The sequence below is a fragment of the Dromiciops gliroides genome, chromosome 2 (genome assembly GCF_019393635.1).
Source record: "Dromiciops gliroides isolate mDroGli1 chromosome 2, mDroGli1.pri, whole genome shotgun sequence".
Taxonomy (NCBI): Eukaryota; Metazoa; Chordata; class Mammalia; order Microbiotheria; family Microbiotheriidae; genus Dromiciops; species Dromiciops gliroides.
Window position 1 is genome coordinate 188,197,602 of NC_057862.1, and position 20,148 is coordinate 188,217,749.

General features: G+C 39.5%; 1 protein-coding gene across 1 annotated transcript in view; it reads left to right on the forward strand.

Annotated features, from left to right (window-relative positions):
* FAM98B (family with sequence similarity 98 member B) overlaps positions 1–18,481 on the forward strand; it is a 29,651-nt gene extending 11,170 nt beyond the window's left edge. Inside the window, 6 exon segments of the mRNA XM_043988840.1 lie at positions 5,162–5,174; positions 5,177–5,200; positions 5,203–5,261; positions 5,959–6,075; positions 10,226–10,393; positions 17,707–18,481. Coding sequence (XP_043844775.1) covers positions 5,162–5,174; positions 5,177–5,200; positions 5,203–5,261; positions 5,959–6,075; positions 10,226–10,393; positions 17,707–18,144 — 819 coding nt within the window. The 3' untranslated portion in view covers positions 18,145–18,481.
* The last annotated feature ends 1,667 nt before the right edge of the window (positions 18,482–20,148 follow it).

Here is a 20,148-nt window from a genome sequence, read left to right on the forward strand (position 1 = left end):
CTCTGTGTAGCTGAGGTGGTGTTGAGGAGTGGGTCATGGGAATTAAATTGACTCAGGGACTGGGAAATTAGAGTATTTGAAAGAGCATCAATACATATATTGAAGTGCCTGAGTATAAGGGCATAAACTGGAGGATGAGAGGAAGAAGAAAATTCTGGGGCTCCAATAGAAAATTGAATCAGAGTAGGAATTGGGTAAACAGTGTGGATAGTGTGAACCTCAGATGGGGAGAAGCTGCTGAGCAGTTGTGGTAGAGGGAGAAGCTGGAAATGGCAGTAGGGAACAAAGATTATTTCAGTTCCCCCATTATTTCTTGATGGGCCAGGGAGTAAGATAGATAGTCCTGGAAAGGATGGCCAGGGATGCAGTGTCATCAGAGGGAGCCAACTTGCACAGAAGATGGAGAGAGTGAAAAAGGAAGAGGGTTAAGAGGAAAGGAACTTTGTCATTTATAAAGCAGTCATTCCAGAAGGTGCAGTGGAAGGGGCAAACAGATTAGGAGTAGGACAGTGTGGAGGTAGGGAGGAAGAGGATGTATAGTTGGGATGGGGAATGACTTTGGTATATATCAGCAGTGGGAATGAGGGGGTTCAAAATCACTAGGATGAAAAGATACAGGCATTTGAATACACTAACCATACAAGAGTGAACCCAAGAAGTTTATTCCTGATTGGAGAAAGGTCATTGAGACACATGTGTGGTTATATTGTTTGAAGTCTAGCTTCATGGCAGATGGCGATGTGCCCTGTGAAACCTCAGGAGGACTGTCTCACTGCAGGCAGGAAGAGGAATCCATACAGAAGGCAGAGGGATCTTGTCCTGGGACAGACTGGCAATGGAGAAAGCTTCTGAGGCCAGGAAGTGAGAGGTGGGTGGTGTTGCTTGGACCAGGTACCGGAGGTGGCCCCAGGGCAATGCCTAAAGATGGTTATAACCATATGACTTGGTATTTTTCAGCTCTTGAAAAACACTGATGTTCCCTCATTGAGTGCTTCCCTCTGGCCCTCCAATTTAAGTCAAATCAACAAGCATTTACTAAATGCTTACCAAGAGCCAGATGTTATGCTAACTCTAGGGACAGGCAGAATCCTTGCCTTTCAAGGAGCTCACATTCTGATGGGGGAGACTACATGCAAATAGCCATGTACATTAAAATATTTGTTCAGGCAGTGAGGACAGCCAGTGAAAAGGAATAGTCTGCAGATGGAGTGTCTTGGGAGAACCAACAGTAAGGAGACAAGTGTTGCTGGATTGTGGAGAAGTGGGGAGAAGGGGTAATAAAATCAGAAAGTAAGAGGCGAGGTCATGAGGAACTTTCAGTGCCAAACATAAGATTTTATATTTGGTCCTCAAAGTGCCATGGAACCATTTGAATTTGCTGGGGGGCACAAAGGTTGATGTACTATGATCTGACCTGCACTTTAGGAAGATCAATTTGGCAGCTGAGCAGAGCATGGATTGGTATAGAGAGAGACTTGAGCAGCAAGACTAAATAGAAGCCCATGAAAAATAATTGAGACAGGAAATGATAATGTACTCAGGGTGGGGGCTATGTCAGGAGCAGGGCCTGTGGTGCAGTGGATTGAACATAGACCTGAGTTCATATCCTGCCTTAGGTTATACAGCTAGTAAATGTCAAGTGTCTGAAGCTGGATTTGAACTCGGGTCCTCCTGAATCCAGGGCCAGTGCTTTATTCACTGCACCACCTAGCTGCCCTGACTTCTTATGCTTTTTCACTTTCTATATCCAATCACTTGTCGAGTCCTGTCAGTTCTGCCTTAGCAACATCTCATCTGCCCCTTTCTCTCTGACACTGCCACCATCTTGGTACAGACTCTCATCACCTCAGGCCGGGGCAATTGCAATAGTGTGCTGGTGGCACTCTCTAGAGTGCTTCTCTAGAGACCTCCATTCCAGTGTGTCCTTTACTTAGCTGTCAAATTGATCATCCTTAATCGCAAACCTTACCGTGTTACCTCCTCCCCTTTCATTAAGTCATTGTAGCTTGCAATTGCCTCTTGGATAAAATACGAAATCCTCTGCTTAGCTTCTAAAACCCTTCCTAGCCTGGGTCCTTTTTTACTTTGCTAGTCTTCTTATCTTACATCTTGTTCCTCACCACATACTCTGAGATCTCCTGGGCTGTTCTTCATATAAAATTCTCCATCTTCTAGCCCTGGGCTTCTGCACTGACTCTGCTTTATGCCTGGAACTCTTTCCCTCCTCAGCTCCTCCTCTTGGCTTTCTTCAAATCTCAAGTCCCACCTTCTAGAAGAAGCTTTTCCTGAATCTTTGTGCCTTCCCATGGAAACTGCTCCCAATTTATCCTGCCTGTATGTTTGTATGTAGTTCTTTTCATGTTGTCTCTCTCTCTCTCTCCTCAGAGACAGTGAGCGACTCAAGAGCATGTCTTTTGCCTTTTGTGTTCCCAAAAGTCAGCTTAGGGCCTGGCACATAGTAGGCACTTAATGAATGACTGTTGACTTGACTTGAACAAGGAAAGAGGAGGGCCATGAAAACCTAGAGGGGAAAAGAGTCAAGAAGAGGGTGATGACAGTGTCAGACAGTGTGCAGAGATCAGAAAAGGAGAGCTGAGAGATGGCTGTTGGATCCGGCCGTTAAAAGCACCTCTGTCATGGGGAAGAGCCGGTTCAGTAGAGGTCAGACTGCAGAGAATAAGAGGAGTACAGTTTAGCCACCAATGGTGGGATGACCTCCAAAGGAATTTAGTCTTAAAGGGGAAGAGAAATAGAGGACAGTGGCTGGTTGCGTGGGGATGGTTGGACCAAGCAAGGGCTTTTTCAGGATGGGGAACATGCATGTGTTTGTAGGCAATAGGGAAGCAGCCAGTAGATACTGAGATTGAAAATTAGTGACAGAGTGGGGGTGATTGAGAGGAACAATTTGTTGAAAAGCCAAGATGAAATGGGATTGAGGTCTCATGTAAAAGGGTTACCATAGTGGGGTTTTTTTTGTATTTGTTTTGTTTTTGACGGGGCAATGGGGGTTAAGTGACTTGCCCAGGGTCACACAGCTAGTAAGTGTCAAGTGTCTGAGGCCTGATTTGAACTCAGGTCCTCCTGAATCCAGGGCCAGTGCTTTATCCACTGCGCCACCTAGCTGCCCCCAAAAGGTTACCATTGGCACAGGAAAAAGGCCACCTCTTCCTTTGGGACAGGAAATAAGGAAATCATCTGATTAATGTAAGATGAGGGGGACAGAGAAGCGAGAGATCTCATCAAATGGCCTCAATTTGTTCAGTGAACCTTCTGTTAGGGCTGTTTAGCTTGTCCTTGTTCCCGAAGAGGACCATGGACATCGGGGTTAGATGTCATGGTTTGCACTGAATTGGATTTAAGTGAGGGAGGGCTGTGAAGGTCACTAACCTCACTGTCTCCTCCGGAGCCATCTGGGTCCAGTGGCAAGATATATATCAGGATGACTGGAGATGGCCCCACATGTTTAAGGCAATTGGGGTTAAGTGAATTGTCCAGGCTCATAGAGCTAGTAAGTGTCTGAGGTGAGATTTGAACTCAGATTCTACCAACTTCAGGGGCAGTGCTCTATCCACTGCACTACCTAATTGCCCCTCTGTTAAAGCCACCTTTCACATGAAGCTGTTGCTGATCTCCTTGACTGCTAGTGACTTACAAAATCACCTTGGATTCAAACAATTGATTCATTAATAATTAATCAGCTTTATACACACATATGTGTATATACACACATACATATATACATATGTGGTTTCTAGAATGTAAGCTTCTTGAGGGCAGGAACTTTTTCACTTTTGTCATTGTTGCCCATGTACCCAGTGCCTGGCATATGTAGATGCTTAATATAGGTTTGTTAATTGATATGAAGAGTGGTCATAAACTATAGCCTTTATATCTGAATATTAATAGAATGGTCTTTCTTATACCACAATTGCTTCTTCTCTTGTAATAAACAGAAACTACAGTACTTTACAACATTGAACCAAATAGAGATCTAAATGTATGTTAATTGGAAGTCATAACTGAGTTCTTGAGGAGAACCAAAACCCAATGTGTTACTTATAGGAAAATAAGTAGGTGTGCTGCAGTCCCCCTTCCATTTAACATTTTTAGTCAGCTGTGATATTATGAGATAAGAATGGGAGGTAGTTTTCCCTCCTCAAAGAGTAGGAGTAGCTTTACAAAATGGGAAGCTAAGCACAGAGGATAGCGTTCATTCATTCCAGTGATAATTTGATAATTGGACCACTTTCTTCTCTAGTATCCTTGCAAACTGGGTACACTAACTGGCTGTAAACATTTCTTGCAGCTTTGGAAACACTGGTTTCCCTTAGATGTTCAAAGTCTACAATTAAAAGGAGGGGGAGCCCCTGCAGAGGCTGTCATTTGTCAATGCCATGTTTCTTTATGTGAATTATGATTGCTATGCGCATCCCCTAGTGTTGCTAAAGGAAAATGAGTGCCTAATTTCCTGTTTTGCCAAACTGAAAATGCACCCATAGTTTGAATCAGTGGCTATAAGACCTCTTTGGCGTTTTATAGTTTCGAAAACAAAATTCTAACATGTATTCAGTGACCCCAGGCAAAAACAACTAACATATAGGCCGAAAGACTACAGTCAATATGCAGGGCTCCCCCATGTGGTTAAAATTCTATATTCCTTTTATTGAAATGTGAAAGCTGAATGTTTGATGTATATGATTATGTTTAGTGAGGGAGGAAAGGTTACTTGTCAGAAGTTTCTGTAAACACTTGGGATTCAAGTATTATGTAAAGTATATGATTTTAAAAACTTAAAAAATCCAAAATAATGATCTTAATTAATGACCCTTATAAACTCTATAATTTTATACATTGCCATCGTCTGTTCCCTCAGGTGTTTCTATAGTTGTATATATAAATGATCTCTTTTTATATAGAGGAGATGACAGCCTGTAGTCTTAAAATAAATTAGCATTTCTTTGAAGGAAGCACATTATATTACAGTGATAAGTTTTCATAAAATTTAAAAGCACCCTTTTAATGTTCCTCTAGTTAAGCAGACTTTTAATTTACATTTTATTAAACTTGTCTAATTTCAGAAGAAGACCATGAAATAAGAACAAAATCATTATGAATTGTAAGGACTTATTTTTCACAATGAACTTGTTTTTGTATATTTCAGATGAAGGATATTCTCTCAAAGTTCAAAATAACCACATAGGAAACCATTGCTGAAAGCGGATTTAAGTCCAGAACAAGGCGGTAAGTCCCTTTCCTCTTGGGTTTATGCAAATTAAATAAGTACATATAGTGTAATTTTCCAAATAGTCAACCAAATTTTAAAGTGTTACATGTTTATATGACTTTGGTGAGTAAAAATTAAATCGAGAGACTTCAAGTAGTGGATTTTATTCATGAGGTCAATTGTTAGTTAAAACACCTTGTCCTTGAAGCATTTTTATAGTTCCTAAAGTTATAGTACTGGTATTACACTATATGAACACAAACAAAAAAAAATGCCTTTGCTTTCGCTCTTTCTGTAGATTACATAGGAAGCCAGTTTTTGCATGCCTTAAGACCTTTGACCAAAGATAGATTTAACACCAGTGAAAAGAAATAGTTTGCACAGTCCTTAGGTTATAGGATCATAAATCTAGACCTGGAGGGACCTCAGGGCTATCTAATCTTAATCTCATTTTACAAATGAGGAGTGTGAGACCCCGGGAGGATAAGGGACACTCATGGTTATACAGGCAGTCTGCATGAGTGATGGGATCTGAGCCCAAGTCCTGTGACCCCAAAGCCAGGATGCTTTATATACAACTTAGTTAAGTGATTTATCTTCAAGGCTTATTTGATGGCATTAGAGAAGGGCATTAAGCAGGACATAAAGTGAGGTGAATCAGTCCAGAATTGTTTCTTACAATTTCTTACTTATTCCCATTTAAAACTTGTCATTTTTATAATTAAATATTTTAGGAACGATTGGAAAGTATCAATGCTGCTCTCTGCCGTGAATATGAATGCCGGCGGCGGATGTTAATGAAGCGATTAGATGTGACAGTTCAGTCCTTTGGATGGTCTGATAGAGCCAAGGTAACAATGTTTTCTCAAAGTACCCTGTATGGTGGCAACCTGTAACAGTTCTCTAAGCAGTCACATGTAAGGTCTATGTGTAATTTCATTGAAAGGCTAACAAAATTGGCTTGTATTCACCAGCTGGCCAGACTCTTAAATCCTATGATGATTGCCTTTTATTTTTGTTTTTGACTGTTTTTTTTGTTTTGTTTTTTGTTTTTTTGTGGGGCAATGAAGGTTAAGTGGCTTGCCCAGGGTCCCACAGCTAGTAAGTATCAAGTGTCTGAGGCTGGATTGAACTCAGGTCCTCCTGAATCCAGGGCAGTGCCTTATTACTGTGCCACCTAGCTACCCCCCAGAGGATTGTGTTTTGAAGTAGTTGTTTTCTTCACCCTGCTCAAAAACAAAAACCTAATTACAAAAAAAAAATTCTAAAAGGTGAGATGAATATATGTAAGATAGAATAACTAAAGATGAATTCATATATTAAAGATGCTTCTATGATTGTAGAAGAGTTAAGTGACTTGGCCATGGCCATGGCCATAATGTACTATTGGCAGAGCCAGGATCCACACCTAATTCCTTTGATTCAAATCCAGCATTCTTTTCACTGCACCCCTCTGCCTCCCCAACCCTGTACAAGGTAATTTGGAATAACACAAAATAACTTTGGAGAACAAATTCTTAAGAGATTGTATTTCCCCTCCCTCTCCCCCTCAAACGTACTTTGTTTTCCATATCTAGACAGTACAAACAGTCTCATAGGCTGTGCTAAAAGGTCCAGCTGTGGAAGTTTCTCCCAGTCATCCCATACAGTTACTTCACCTGGAACCATCCTTTACTCCGCCAGAGGTGGCAGACACTGGTTCTGTTCAACCACCACAAAGGAAAGGTAGAGTAATTAGATAAGGACAGAAGATGTAGACAGCCAGCATTGGGGGCACTCAGCTAGAGGGGAAAAGAGAACCTATTGCTGAGGGAAGGAAGGAACATTACAATATTGCCAATGTCAATTTATAATTTTAATGCTGTACAAAATAAGACTATTAAATGGATGCTTTACAGATCTTGATAAAATGATATCATTTGGAGAAAACAAAAGATCTAGAATATCAAGGGAATATTGAAAAAGTAGGGAATGAAAGTTGAACAGGAATCTAGATAATAAACTAAGTTATAAAGTAGCAGTCATCAGACCATTTGTTGTTGATTTAAAAATAGAAGATATGGGGAATAGACTAGACAAGGGAAAATCAGAAATGGACTAGCAGGAAATATGTTCATTCTCTCCCCTACAACTACTTCAAAAAGATCTAGAAAACACATTTGGCCAACTCCTGATTAGGAAATCAGAAAGAAAAAAAATCATGCTGAGTTCTTTTTTCCAACTTGGGTCATCTTAAGGAAAACAGACATATCTGCAGACATTGGGAATGGGGTCTAGCTAGGAGTGGCATGCAGAGAGCCTACCAGTACAGAAACCAAAAGATGATAGAGCTTGTACATGAGGTCAAGAAGAGGTCTCAGACCCAAACATGGGTTCCTGACTATTTAGGGTACAAGAACAGGTACCAATTGGCAGCTTAATTGCTCATCCCTACTTCTGGATCACAGATGCAGGGTGGGCTGAGGAGAGGAGACCTGTACCTCAGCAGTAGAGTTCTACAATGAAGAATTGTCATGAGCACTAGGCTGTGTACAGAGCAGATTTAGACACAAGCAATAGCTGTGTGACTGACTTTAGGAACAGAGTATGATCTCAGTTCCAGTTTCTAGTCTAGTTTGAAACCTACAGCAGAATAACCAAGACAGGAATCCCAGAACAAAGGGGAGCCTATAGTTTTATCACTCTGAATCTGATAGTGGCTGAGTCCAGAAACAATTTTAACGGAGCTCTAACAGAGAAGAGGTCACAAATGTGTTGTTCAGACCTCAATCCAGGTCAGGAACTTGCAGACATCAGACCTAGAGGGCTACAATCAGACCTTTTTGCCCCAGATTAGATCATTTTGGGCACACTTAAAGCTTGCAGGTTACCAGTTTGTGTTGTCCCTGAGATTCTGGAATAACAACACTCAGTGTCCCAAGAAAGCAGCATCAGGATTCAAGATTAAACAAGTTTAACCCAGATGTTCCCTCCAAAAGTCCACACAGCCTGGCCCTGGCATAAAGTCCAGAGTAAGGAAGTAGACTGGAAGAATGAGGAAATAAAAAAATAATTACACCATAAAGAGCCATTATGGTAACAGGAACACTGAAGACAAATCCAGAAGAAAATGACTCCAAAGTATCTTTAAAGAATGTCTCAAAACAAACAGATTGAGCACAAATTCAGTTACAAATCCTGGGAGAGATGAAACAAGAATTAAAAAGTTTTTTTAAATGTTTGTATAAGTGAAATAGAGAGTGCTAGAAAAAATTGGTAAAGAAATCAGTGCTATGGAAGAAAGGCTAGGATAGAGCTTTAAAAGAGATATGTGACTATTAGAGTATAAAAGCTAGACCATAAAAGAATTAGAAGAGAAACAAGAACAACTACATTTCATAATTATGGCTAGAGAGAGAATTCTTAACCAAGTATGAAGAACATCATCATAAAGCATAAAATAATTTGTTATATGAAATTGAATAGCTTTTCCATAAAGTTAGGGCAGCTGGAATAAGATAGGAAATCAATTGGGGAAAAAACAACTTGGTGTCAGATGTCTTGTAATAGTCTGATATCCAAAATATATGGGGAATTAAAATAAAGCTTCATTTCACTTAAAATGCAATTCTCTGGACCTTCCTTCTTGGATAGCTTCCTTCCCCCATTCAGACTGCCTTCTCCCCCTTCACTGCCATATGTATTTCTTTTACTTAGCACACTATCTGGCACATAGTAAATACTTCTTTTTTTTTTTTTTTTTTTTTTTTTTTGGTGAGGCAATTGGGGTTAAGTGACTTGCCCAGGGTCACACAGCTAGTAAGTGTCAAGTGTCTGAGGCCAGATTTGAACTCAGGTCCTCCTGAATCCAGGGCCAGTGCTGTATCCACTGAGCCACCTAGCTGCCCCGTAAATACTTCTTAATAAATGCTCTATCAGATCTGAATGTTAAGAGAATTTGATGGCATTTGAAATTTACTTTTTAATTCTGTAACATATAGTTAAAAACATGAAAATTCTATTTTTACTGAACAAATGCATCAAAACTTTACCTGTAAATAATTACCAAAAATAATAGTAGAACTGGTGTAAATTAAAATAATCTAATGACCATGATCTTGTATTTGGAAAAAGAAAAAAGATAGCTTGGTTCCCACATCCTTCATACTTTTTGTATCTTACGTATAACTTGTTTCACTTTTTTTTTTTTAAGTGAGGCAATTGGGGTTAAGTGACTTGCCCAGGGTCACACAGCTAGTAAGTGTTAAGTGTCTGAAGCCGGATTTGAACTCAGATACTCCTGACTCTAGGGCCGGTGCTCTATCCACTGCGCCACCTAGCTGTCCCACTTGTTTCACTTTTTAAAAGTAGAATCAGTTTCCAAATAACTCTCAGGTTTAAGAGCTTCTATCAAAATTGCACAAAATTTGGAAATTCTTTCAGCTCTGTGGAATTTACTTACTAATGCTTGGCTGTGTGCCAGAGGTAGAACTGAGGCTTCTGAATGTGCCTGGCACATAGTGGTCACTTAATAAATATTAACGATCTGCTCAGCAATTCAGGTGAAGGAATTGTTGAGGGATGTTCAAGCCTAGCTTGAATGAAGGGCAAACAACAACAGCAGCAGCAGAAAGCTCTGGGTGGAGTCAGGAAGCATCAGTTATAATCCTAAGATCTGACATTTACTAACTGTGCTGTTTATTGGACTAAGTCTCTTAATCATGCTGATCTTCAGATTTCTCCTTTGTAAGCCCATAGTTGTCCTACCTGCCTCATAGGGTTGTTAGGAGAAAATTGCTTTGCAAATGGTAAAGTTCTTTGGAAATTAGATCGTTTATTTTGGTTGTGTGTGTGTGTGGTTTTTTTTTTTTTCCTTTAGCACCTCTTAATTTATCTCAGATTTAGTTGTTCCCAAGCATTTTTCTACTTTTTTTTCCATTTCCTTTAATATAAATTTTCTTATTTGATAATTGTATTATTTTGATTTGGTTGACATTTTTTTTTCTAACATTTGTCATTTAGGTAAAAACAGATGATATAGCAAGAATATACCAGCCTAAGCGTTATGCATTGTCACCCAAAACAACAATTACACTGGCTCATCTTCTTGCTGCTCGTGAAGATCTGTCTAAGATTATACGAACAAGCAGTGGTTCTACCCGGGAGAAGACCACATGCGCTATCAATAAGGTTTGCTTTTCAGTTGAGATTTGCTGAATGTAGACTCTAGACTGCAGGTGTTTGAGGGAAGTTTTTGTCCTTTTGTTATGTTCACAAATTTTCTTCTTTATTCAAAGCCCACTTTTGACTCCGGAAAAGAAAGTGCTTCATCACATCTATGCTTGGATAGAAATGTTTTCTGATCAGTTGTGTGTCACTAAAGAGTTGCTGATACTTTTCCAGTTATGGCCTTCTCTCTCTCCCTAAGAGATTGAGTAGTGGTGGCAGAAGCAGATGGAACTTCAGTGATCTTTTCCATTCTTTTGGCATTATGGTCAAGAAAACAATTATTTTTATAATAGCTTAGCATTTATTGAATTGTCTCATGATTAAGAATTCATAGATATTGTGATAAACATAATTAATGAGCATTCCTTAATGCATTCACAATGGAGATTTTATTCCTTTTTAAAAGCTATTGATATAGGAAAATGGTTAAGAAATTACTACTTTTTTGTTGTGTTAATGATACTTTAATGCATAAGTTTTAGAGTAACTTAAAATAATTTTGAAATTAATTTAATTTTAAATAATTTATTTTACTTTACCCTTATGGCTAAATCAGAAATAAAATTATTATAATTTGTTTTTCTTTAATGTTTCTTAATGTTGATGATATGCTTTTTATCTTAGTGGAAAAGGAATTCGTCTAAATTTATTCCTTCTTTTCTGATTCAGACTTTTTAAAAATAAATTTTTATGGTTAGAATTTTTTTATTTTTCAACAAATATTTTTATATTTGCCATGTATAAGGCATGTAAGACACTGTTAAGAATTGTGGGAGATACAAAGGCTTACAAGACAGGGGCCTTGCCCTCAATGAACTTAAAGTCTAGGAGAAAGCAAGGTAAATACACATTAAAAAGATAATTAACACATACAGGCAGTGTACTTTAGGTAGCAAATGTTTCAGATATTAGGCTGGTCAAGGGAGTATTCACAGAGAAAATAGAACTTCAGATTGGTTTTCAAATTGGTATACAAAGATGTATACACCTTATATGGGGGAAAGGAGGAGAGAATTTATTCCAGATTCAGGGAAAGGTTTAAGCAAAGGCAAAGAGGCAGGCGTGTAGGTGTTCATGGTCACTATTCTTGTTTTTCTGATCTGTTATATCCACAAGCATCAGGAACTATTCTGTAATAACAGAATGGGTCTTCTGTTTGTTTTTAGTGATCTAGGACTTTGTCTCATTTCCACCTGCTAGACCATAAAGATAGGAATCTCATCTAAATTTTGTATGTCTCCATCAGTTCTTAGAGTGCTCTGTGTATAGAGTTAATAAATATCTTGAATTGAATTCATTACCATGGTTCATCCAAAGTTAACTACTTAAAATAATCTAGAATTCTTTTATGTAATTTCAGTATTTGGGTTTTTTTTTGTTTTTTTTTAGTGAGGCAGTTGGGGTTAAGTGACTTGCCCAGGGTCACACAGCTAGTAAGTGTTAAGTGTCTGAGGCTGGATTTGAACTCAGGTACTCCTGACTCCAGGGCCGGTGCTCTATCTACTGCGCCACCTAGCTGCCCCCAATTTCAGTATTTGTTAAGCCAAGCCTCTATGCTATTGGCTAGAAATACAGTGGTAAATATGACAAAATAAGGAGATTATAATATGATAGAAGAGATAATGTACGTAAATAAAGGTGATACAGTGAATGGTGTGAAGTCATTTGTCATGTACTAGACACCATACAATGAGGATTTGTTGTAATTGGGAATATTTAGCTTGAGGAAGAAGACTTGAGGGCCATATAACCACTATAGAGAGGCAAATTTAGGTTGTTTTTGTTTGTTTGTTTAAAGGTAAAACTTTCTAACAATCAGAGCTGGTGAAAAATAGAATGGGCTGTGACAGGGTCTGGTGGACTCTTCAAGTTGAGGATAGTTGACAACTTATGTATATTATAAAGAGAATTCTTTGTTAGGAATATGGTACATTTAGATACTTTCTGAGGTTCCTTCCAACTCAGAGATCCTTAGTCTTTCACCCAGGACTAAATTGGGATTATTAGGAAAGTCATTGCAGAAGAGGTGGTACCTCATCTGAGCTTTGAAGGAAGGAAAGGACTTTAGTAGATGGAGTTGGAAGAGAGACTGTTATAGGATGTGCAATATTAGTAAAAAACGTGGAGGTAGAAGAGGACAGGATAGGAATGGGACAGAGATTGATACTGACTTGCTGTAATATGGTATAAAGGAGAGTGTGAGATATGCCTGGCTAGTGCAGCCTGGCCGGGGGAATGTGGGCACAGATGGGGACATGGAGGGATGGCATGGGCTGCTCAGCCGCTCTGCTCCCCCGGTGCCTCGGGCTCTGGCTCTGGTTTGGTCTCGGCCGGCCTCAGGCTCCACCCCTGACCTGCTATTTCTAATTATTGTTCTGATTATGTCACTCTTCTACTTATAAACTTCATTGGCTTCTGACTAATGCCTCGATGTGACATTCAAGGCCCACTACAATGTGCACTGGAACCCGGCAGCTGGCTTTTTGGCCCTGGGCAGCCCCCTCACGACGTCCACGAAGATGAAGAAGCGCAAGGAGCTGAATGCCTGGGCCCTGGTGATGGGCGCAGCTGCAGCTGCCGGGCCTGGAATGGTGCCATGGGCTGCCAGCTGCTGTGCACCAAGCTGTCCAGCTCGGAGGACAAAGATGACAACGACGAAGATGAGGAAGAGCAGGCAGCAGTGGCTGGGGAGGCACCCGCAGGCTTTGCCAGAGGAGACTACTTCTGCTGCTGCAAGGTCTACTACTACCCCGTGTGCATTTGCGATTCTGGCCAAGTGTGTGGTGGCCTGCATGGGCCTGATGTGAATGCAGGGTATGCCCTCAAGGAGCAGTTCAGGATCCTGGATTCTAATCAGAAAAGTTCATTCCAAGAGATCCCCAAACTAAATGAAGAATTCCTCTGCAAACAAAAGCAGCTGGAGAAGATTGAATCTGGAGACCTGGGCTTGAGCAAAATCTGGATAAACATCACAGAAATGGCCAAACAGATTGCTTTGTTGACTTCCATGGTGAACCACCTCAAAGCCAACCTCAGATTGGCTTCGGATTTGATCAGCCTGCCTGCATCCGTTGAGGGTCTTGAGAAGAGCGTAGCCTCCATCAGGAGCACCTTAAACAATATCTGTCTTGGTGTGGAGGCTGTGCGAAAACAGTTGATGAACACAAGAAAACCATCAAGACCCTCCCGTAGTGACATGAAAGAAAACAGCCAAGACTCTCAGGACTCCCAGCTGAGGGAGAAACTCTAACTGATCACTGTTCTCACAGGCAAGCCTGAGGCCAACAGGCTGCCTGAGGAGGCCTCCAAGGAAGAGAAAAGACAGAGTGCCCAGCCAAAGCCATCCATGCACCCCAAATTTTCCTGACAGTCTCTTGGAAACCAGGTGGAGACAGCTGCCCATCTGAGACCTGTCTCCATCCCAGAGATTTCCATCCCAGCAGATCTCCTTGATTTGTGCCAAAGGATGGGCCAGGGGCCCGAGGGGAACCTGATCTACCAGGATCTCTGGGACCTGCTCGACTCTGCTGCCCCGTTTGCCCAGAGTATGGCAGAGTTTGACACAAAGATGGGAGATACTCCCTCCCAGAGTTGAGATTGACTTTAGGCCTTGAGCATATGGAGCAGAATTACAATTGGAAGCCCTGTCCAGGCATCCAGCCAGCTACCCACCACTGACCATGTCACCCCTCCCTCAGCCCAGCACTCCCCATGTCTTCAGAGCTGCATAGCCCCTCTCATTTGAAGAATCTAGATAAAGGGGTTTTTTTTGTTTTTTTTTTTTTAAAGAGGGGGAAAAAAGAAATAGCACTGTAACACTATTAGGTATTAGAGAGGGGGATTAGGATAGAGGCAGAAAGACTAATTAGGAGGCTTTTATTTTGGTTTAAGCAAGAAATAAAGCCTAACCTTAACTAGGAAATGAAAAAGAGGGACAGATTCAAGAGACAGGATCATCAAGATTTGGCAGCTAATTGAATGTTATAGTAAGGGATAATGAAGAGTAAAAGTTGACTCAAAGGTTATGAGTACTTGTGACTGAAAGAATGGTGTTTCCATGATAGAGAAGTTAAGGGGAAAGACATCTTTTGGGGAAAAGATATAGTAGCACATTCTAGGCGGAGATAGCTGGCAGGTCATTGGAAATATAGAAACAGCTCTGGAAAAGTTTGCAGTCTGGAAATGAGCGTTTGAACTTTAATGCATAAAGGTGATAATTGAAGACATCATAGATGAGATCAACAAAGGGAGACTAGACACAAAGAGAAGAGGTTCCACCCAAGGGTAGGAATTTGAAGGACAACTATCAACTATCCAAAAGGCTCTTTTTATTTTATTATTTTAATAGATTTGTTCTCATCCATGTGAGCACTCCCTTCCATGATGCAGATCATAACTTATCCATGTGTTCTTATTCTATGCAGTTCAAATCCATGTCTTCTCATAAATTCTCATTATAGAATCTACCCCGCACATCTGGGGATCTTCTATCATTCTCCATACTGAGGCAGCTAGGTAGCCTGGGGCATAGAGTGCTGGACTTGGAGTCATAAAGACCTGAGTTCAGGTCTCACCTTTGACACTTACTAGTTGGGTGACTAGGAAAGTCACTTAACCTGTCTGCCTCATCAATAAAGTGAAGATAATAGCACCTATCTCCTAGGGTTGTTGTGAGGATAAAATAAGATGCTTGTAAAGCACTTTGTAAATCCTGTGCTTAGCACAGTGCCTGACACATAGTAGGTACTTAATAAATGTTCATTGACTATGACTATTCTGTTTTGTTAGGGAAGCACTAGAACTATCCCTGTCCATCTGTCATCCTTCATTCTTATTTTATGACTTGCCCTCTTTTCCAATCATACATTTCTTGGGTGATAAATCTTACTAATCATTTAACAAGCACCTACTATGTTCCAGGCACATATCAGGTCTTTTGTTCAAGTTATCATTGTCATTATGCTGCAGCTCATCTTAATTCTGTGGTTGTTTGGGGTCACCTGAAGTTTTTATTCATGGATTAACAGCTGTAGATTGTCAGAAAGATTGGCTTCTTTGTCAGGAGAGTAGCTTGGAATTGTTGAAAACTCATTTGTGAAATTTCCTAAGTGCAATCCAGCCAGCTTTTTTTCCTTTTTTCTGGTTCTTGATGCAGTTCATTATCGTTTTGTAGTTCTGTCTAAGATATATGTCTGATGGACTGTTTCAGTAGGCTACCCCTCCAACTTGGGTATCGTAGACCTGGACAATAGGCATTCTTTGTTGATTTTTTTTTCTGTATGGATTATTAGGCTGATCTTTTGTGAATGGATGTGGATATCATTGAGGAGTTTCTGTAGTATTTTGAAGTCTAATCACTATACCATGCCTTCTGCAAACAGGAGCCTCTGGAGAACCTGTTTTTCTATAAAGGATCCTTTTTTCATTTGTATTCTTCATGTGAAATCCTTCTTACAGACTTTGTGACACAAATCTCCTTGTCTTATGCGTTGCTTGATATTAATAGAAGATCATTGAACAGAATTATCTTTGTGATTGTATCTATCAAGACATCTTCATGTAGGGTCCTGACATATGCATGGGGGACACTTGTTGAGGGAACCACCATTCAGGATTCATTTCTTCTTCTGAATCAAACTTTTTATTAAACAATAACAAAAAAGTGGGCTTCCACACTTTTAATTCAGTTGTGCATCTTTAAAATTGTGGTCTGCTTTTAAAAATCATTTATAGGGGCAGCTGGGTGGCACAGTGGATAGAGCACCGGCCCTGGGTTCAGGAGGCCCTGAGTTCAAATATGGCCTCAGACACTTGACACCAAAAAAAAAATCATTTATAAAAACCTTTCTGTACCTTCTCTTATCTTTATGTGTATAAACCTTGTTACCTATACAGGTATTCTTGAATGTGTATAGATTATCTTCAAAGCTTTTATAGATATGACAAAGTAGTCATATAGATCTGTAGTTAACGAAGTCCTCTTGGTCACCTTTTTTGGGAGAGTAATACTGTGGATTTTTTTCCTAATTGATATCTTTGCCTCTTTCGATGTCTTGAAAATTCATCCTTCTCAGTGCTTTCAGAATTGTCATCTCCAGCATGCATTTCTACTCTTTTTCTTTTATCTAATCTAGCTGGTTTTTAGTGTTTTTAATTTCATTTCCAATTTTTCATATATAGCATGCTGGTTATAGATTGGTGTTTGAATCACCTTTGGATGGTTCCACTGTCACTAATCATTAGTTTCTTAGTGTTGACTTTGACCTTTGTTTTAATGAACTGTTGGTCAGACAGATAGTTGATTAGCAAATAACTCTTGCACTTATAAAACGTGATTTCTTGTCTGCTAAGATAGAGTCCTCTTCATTTTTTGTAGTGATGTTCATTACTAACCAAGTTCTGTACCTTTAGACTTTATTCTTAAAGTTTTCATGATACAAGGTATGAGGCTTTCAAGTAGTTTATAAACATTTGGTCTCTTGTTTCTTAATCTTGAAGCATATTTTCCACCAATTTTCATCAACCTCTTTTGTGCCCATCTTTGTGTTAAAGTCACAGAGTATTGATCTATCTGTTTACTTGGTCCCTCTTAGGAGTTCTCTTCTACCTCTTTATTCTCTATCATAGATGTTGGCCCATAAGCTGCATTTATCTTCATAGTTATATTTTTGCTTGTGCTTTTCATAGTTTTTGTTTATGATAACCAATAACCCAAAGTCCCATGAAATGTTTTTTTTCTTGCTTTTGGTTGCATAATGAAATCAATTCCAACTCCCTTACTTGAGGGACTATATAAGAATATTCATTTTTGAGAGACAGTAAAAAAATGGGAAATGAAAAGGAAATAAGTAGAGTATCTTAAATAATGGAGACATTTTTCCCAATTATTCTGTTTGACAATTTAGAAATAAAGGTGGCACAGTGGATAAAGCACCTGCCCTGGAGTCAGGAGTACCTGAGTTCAAATCCAGCCTCAGACACTTGACACTTATTAGCTGTGTGACCCTGGGCAAGTCACTTAACCTCCATTGCCCTACAAAAAAAAATAATAATTAAGTGACAATTTAGAAATAAAACTGTACTGAGATTTATGAAGTCATATTTGTGTGTTTAATAGTGTTAATTTATATTGCTTCAAGTTTCAGCATAATCTACATATTCTTAAATATTTGCCTTTTATTTCTGTGTCATTAAAACTGAAAACTTCCAGAATATTTGAATACTTAAGAAGTTTAATTTTTTTTTCCTTTTTTTTCATCATAAATTGCATGCAGGTGCTGATGGGAAGGGTTCCAGACAGAGGAGGAAGGCCAACTGAAATTGAACCACCGCCTCCTGAAATGCCTCCTTGGCAGAAGAGACAAGAAGGCGGAGGGAGGGGTGGCTGGGGTGGAGGTGGAGGTGGAAGAGGAGGTGGGGGTGGGGGTGGCCGGGGTGGTTGGGGAGGAGGTGGAGGTGGAAGAGGAGGTGGGGGTGGGGGTGGGGGCTGGGGAGCCAGTGGTGGGGGTGGAGGAGGAGGAGGTGGGGGTTGGGGAGGTGGTGGGAGTGGGGGTAGAGGTGGAGGTTTTCAAGGGAGGGGAGATTATGGTGGCAGAGGGGATTATGGTGGCAGAGGGGGCTATGGTGGCAGAGGGGGTTATGGTGGCAGAGGGGGTTATGGAGATCCATATGGAGGAGGAGGGGGAGGTGGGGGTGGATATAGGAGATATTAAAAATTCCATTATAGATAAATTAGATGATGCCTGTTTTCTAGTAGAAGGATGTGTTCGGTACTTTTAGGCATAGTATTTTAAATAACAGATTTGAATATGCTCTATGAAGTATACACACTTTAGACCACCTGATAGCATCACTATTGAATCTGGTTAATATATAAGAGCATTGTTTTTATATTGGATTTTGATCTCTTAGGGGAAGTGGTCCCTATACTCCATGTATCTTTGAGCATGTTGGAGCTTTTTTTCAAAAAAAAAACAAAAAACGATGAGAAAATACAACAAAAATCTTTTTAAAAATGTAAATATTTATTACCACTAATCTTAGAACATGGGAAGAGGGAAGCATTGTAGTATTTTCCTGATAAGAGTTTAGACTCCTATATTTTATTTAAGTTTGTTTCATAGAACTGACCCCACTTCCCATGAAGCTATAGATTGTTGGCTTCATTAGTATTTTTTGTACATCCTTTGTATTTGTTAATTCCCCCCCCCCCTTTTTTGGCCTAGGAATAAGTAGTCAAGGGGTCCAAAATGCGTTTGTCTAGTTTTGCTTCTTTACAGGAGGGACTCCATTCATCTATATTTTTGCTAGGGTTCCTTCTCTATAGTCCAAACTTTGTACATATGAAAAAAATAGGTTTTTTTCTCTCCATAAAATTCCTCTAGCATTTTAAAATCATTTTCTGATTTGAGTTTAAAAGCTTTGGAATCTTCTTATCTCACTAACAAAACAAAGTTGAAGATTCAAGTGAAAATCATCTTAAATCCACAAAAGTTTACATGTACTGTCTGCATAAAAGTATGAAATATCTTTCTTTGGGAGAAAGGGAACAAGCCTTTGAAGAAAATAATCATTTTTTGCCCCACTGTTAGCCTTAGAATATATATAAAGACAAGCCAAGCTGTCCCTCACATTTTAAAGTTAAGACATTGGGCTGGGCCTCTAGGCCAAATTACTGTTATCTGTTGATAAATAAGCTAAAAATTAGATTTACCAATCGGTAGATTCACCACAAATGGACTGCTTTGGTTTCATGGGTAGTGTCACTTCCTGAAGGAACGATCTCGCTTGACTGTTTTCTGTAGTGTTTGGGTGCTGTAGCAAGTTGGAATGGCTAACCAGGGTGCTAGCGTGGCACCTCTGGATTGATGGTTAAAACAATGGCCTGGGAATTCCGAATCCAGAATCCAGAGTTCTAATCTTGGCACTATTTACTGGAGGGTGTGAGGGGGTAGAGCAAATGCTCCATATGTTAGAAAGAAATCTCCCATGTATCATATGGGGATGATAACACCATGCTACTTGCTTCAAAATATGTGAACATTAGTAAAATAATGTAAATTCTTCTGGCACAATTCTAGAAGATGAGCAATGGTGAATGATAAATCACTCCTTAGAAATGTGGTTGGGCTACACAAGTTTTTCTCAGGCAGGTTGTAGAACTCGTGTCCTAGCATATGCAGAACAACTTTAAAGTCTCTAATTCAATAGATGCATAAACATGTATTGTTAACCAGAGAAGTGATGTGATTGCTTGTTGAACGATTTTTCAAAAAAAGCAATGGGGTAGGAAATGTAATAACATCCAAAAGGGGATAATTCTGTATGCTGCAGTCTTGAAAATATATTTTCAAGCCAACCCTCTAAGACAAGATACTTTCCAGAGGAAAGGGAAACATAGAATTTTTTTGATTGTTATTTGTGAGCATTTGTTTAGTGTATTTTTTGTATGTTTACATTTAATGGACAAAACCGCTTAAGTTCTCATTTGTGACAATAGAAAAAATCCTTTCCATATTTAAGAAAACCTCTTCTAGCACAGCTGTGAATACTGAATAAAATACTGTTTTAAGTTTCGCTTGTGTTATTTTTATAGAATCTGACAAATTCCTCTGTACCAAATGGTTGTCACCTACCCTGAGTAAAACAGAAAGGACCACTTGAAAAAAAATAAAAATAACTTAAAAAAAATCAGTTACTTTGATCACTAAATAATA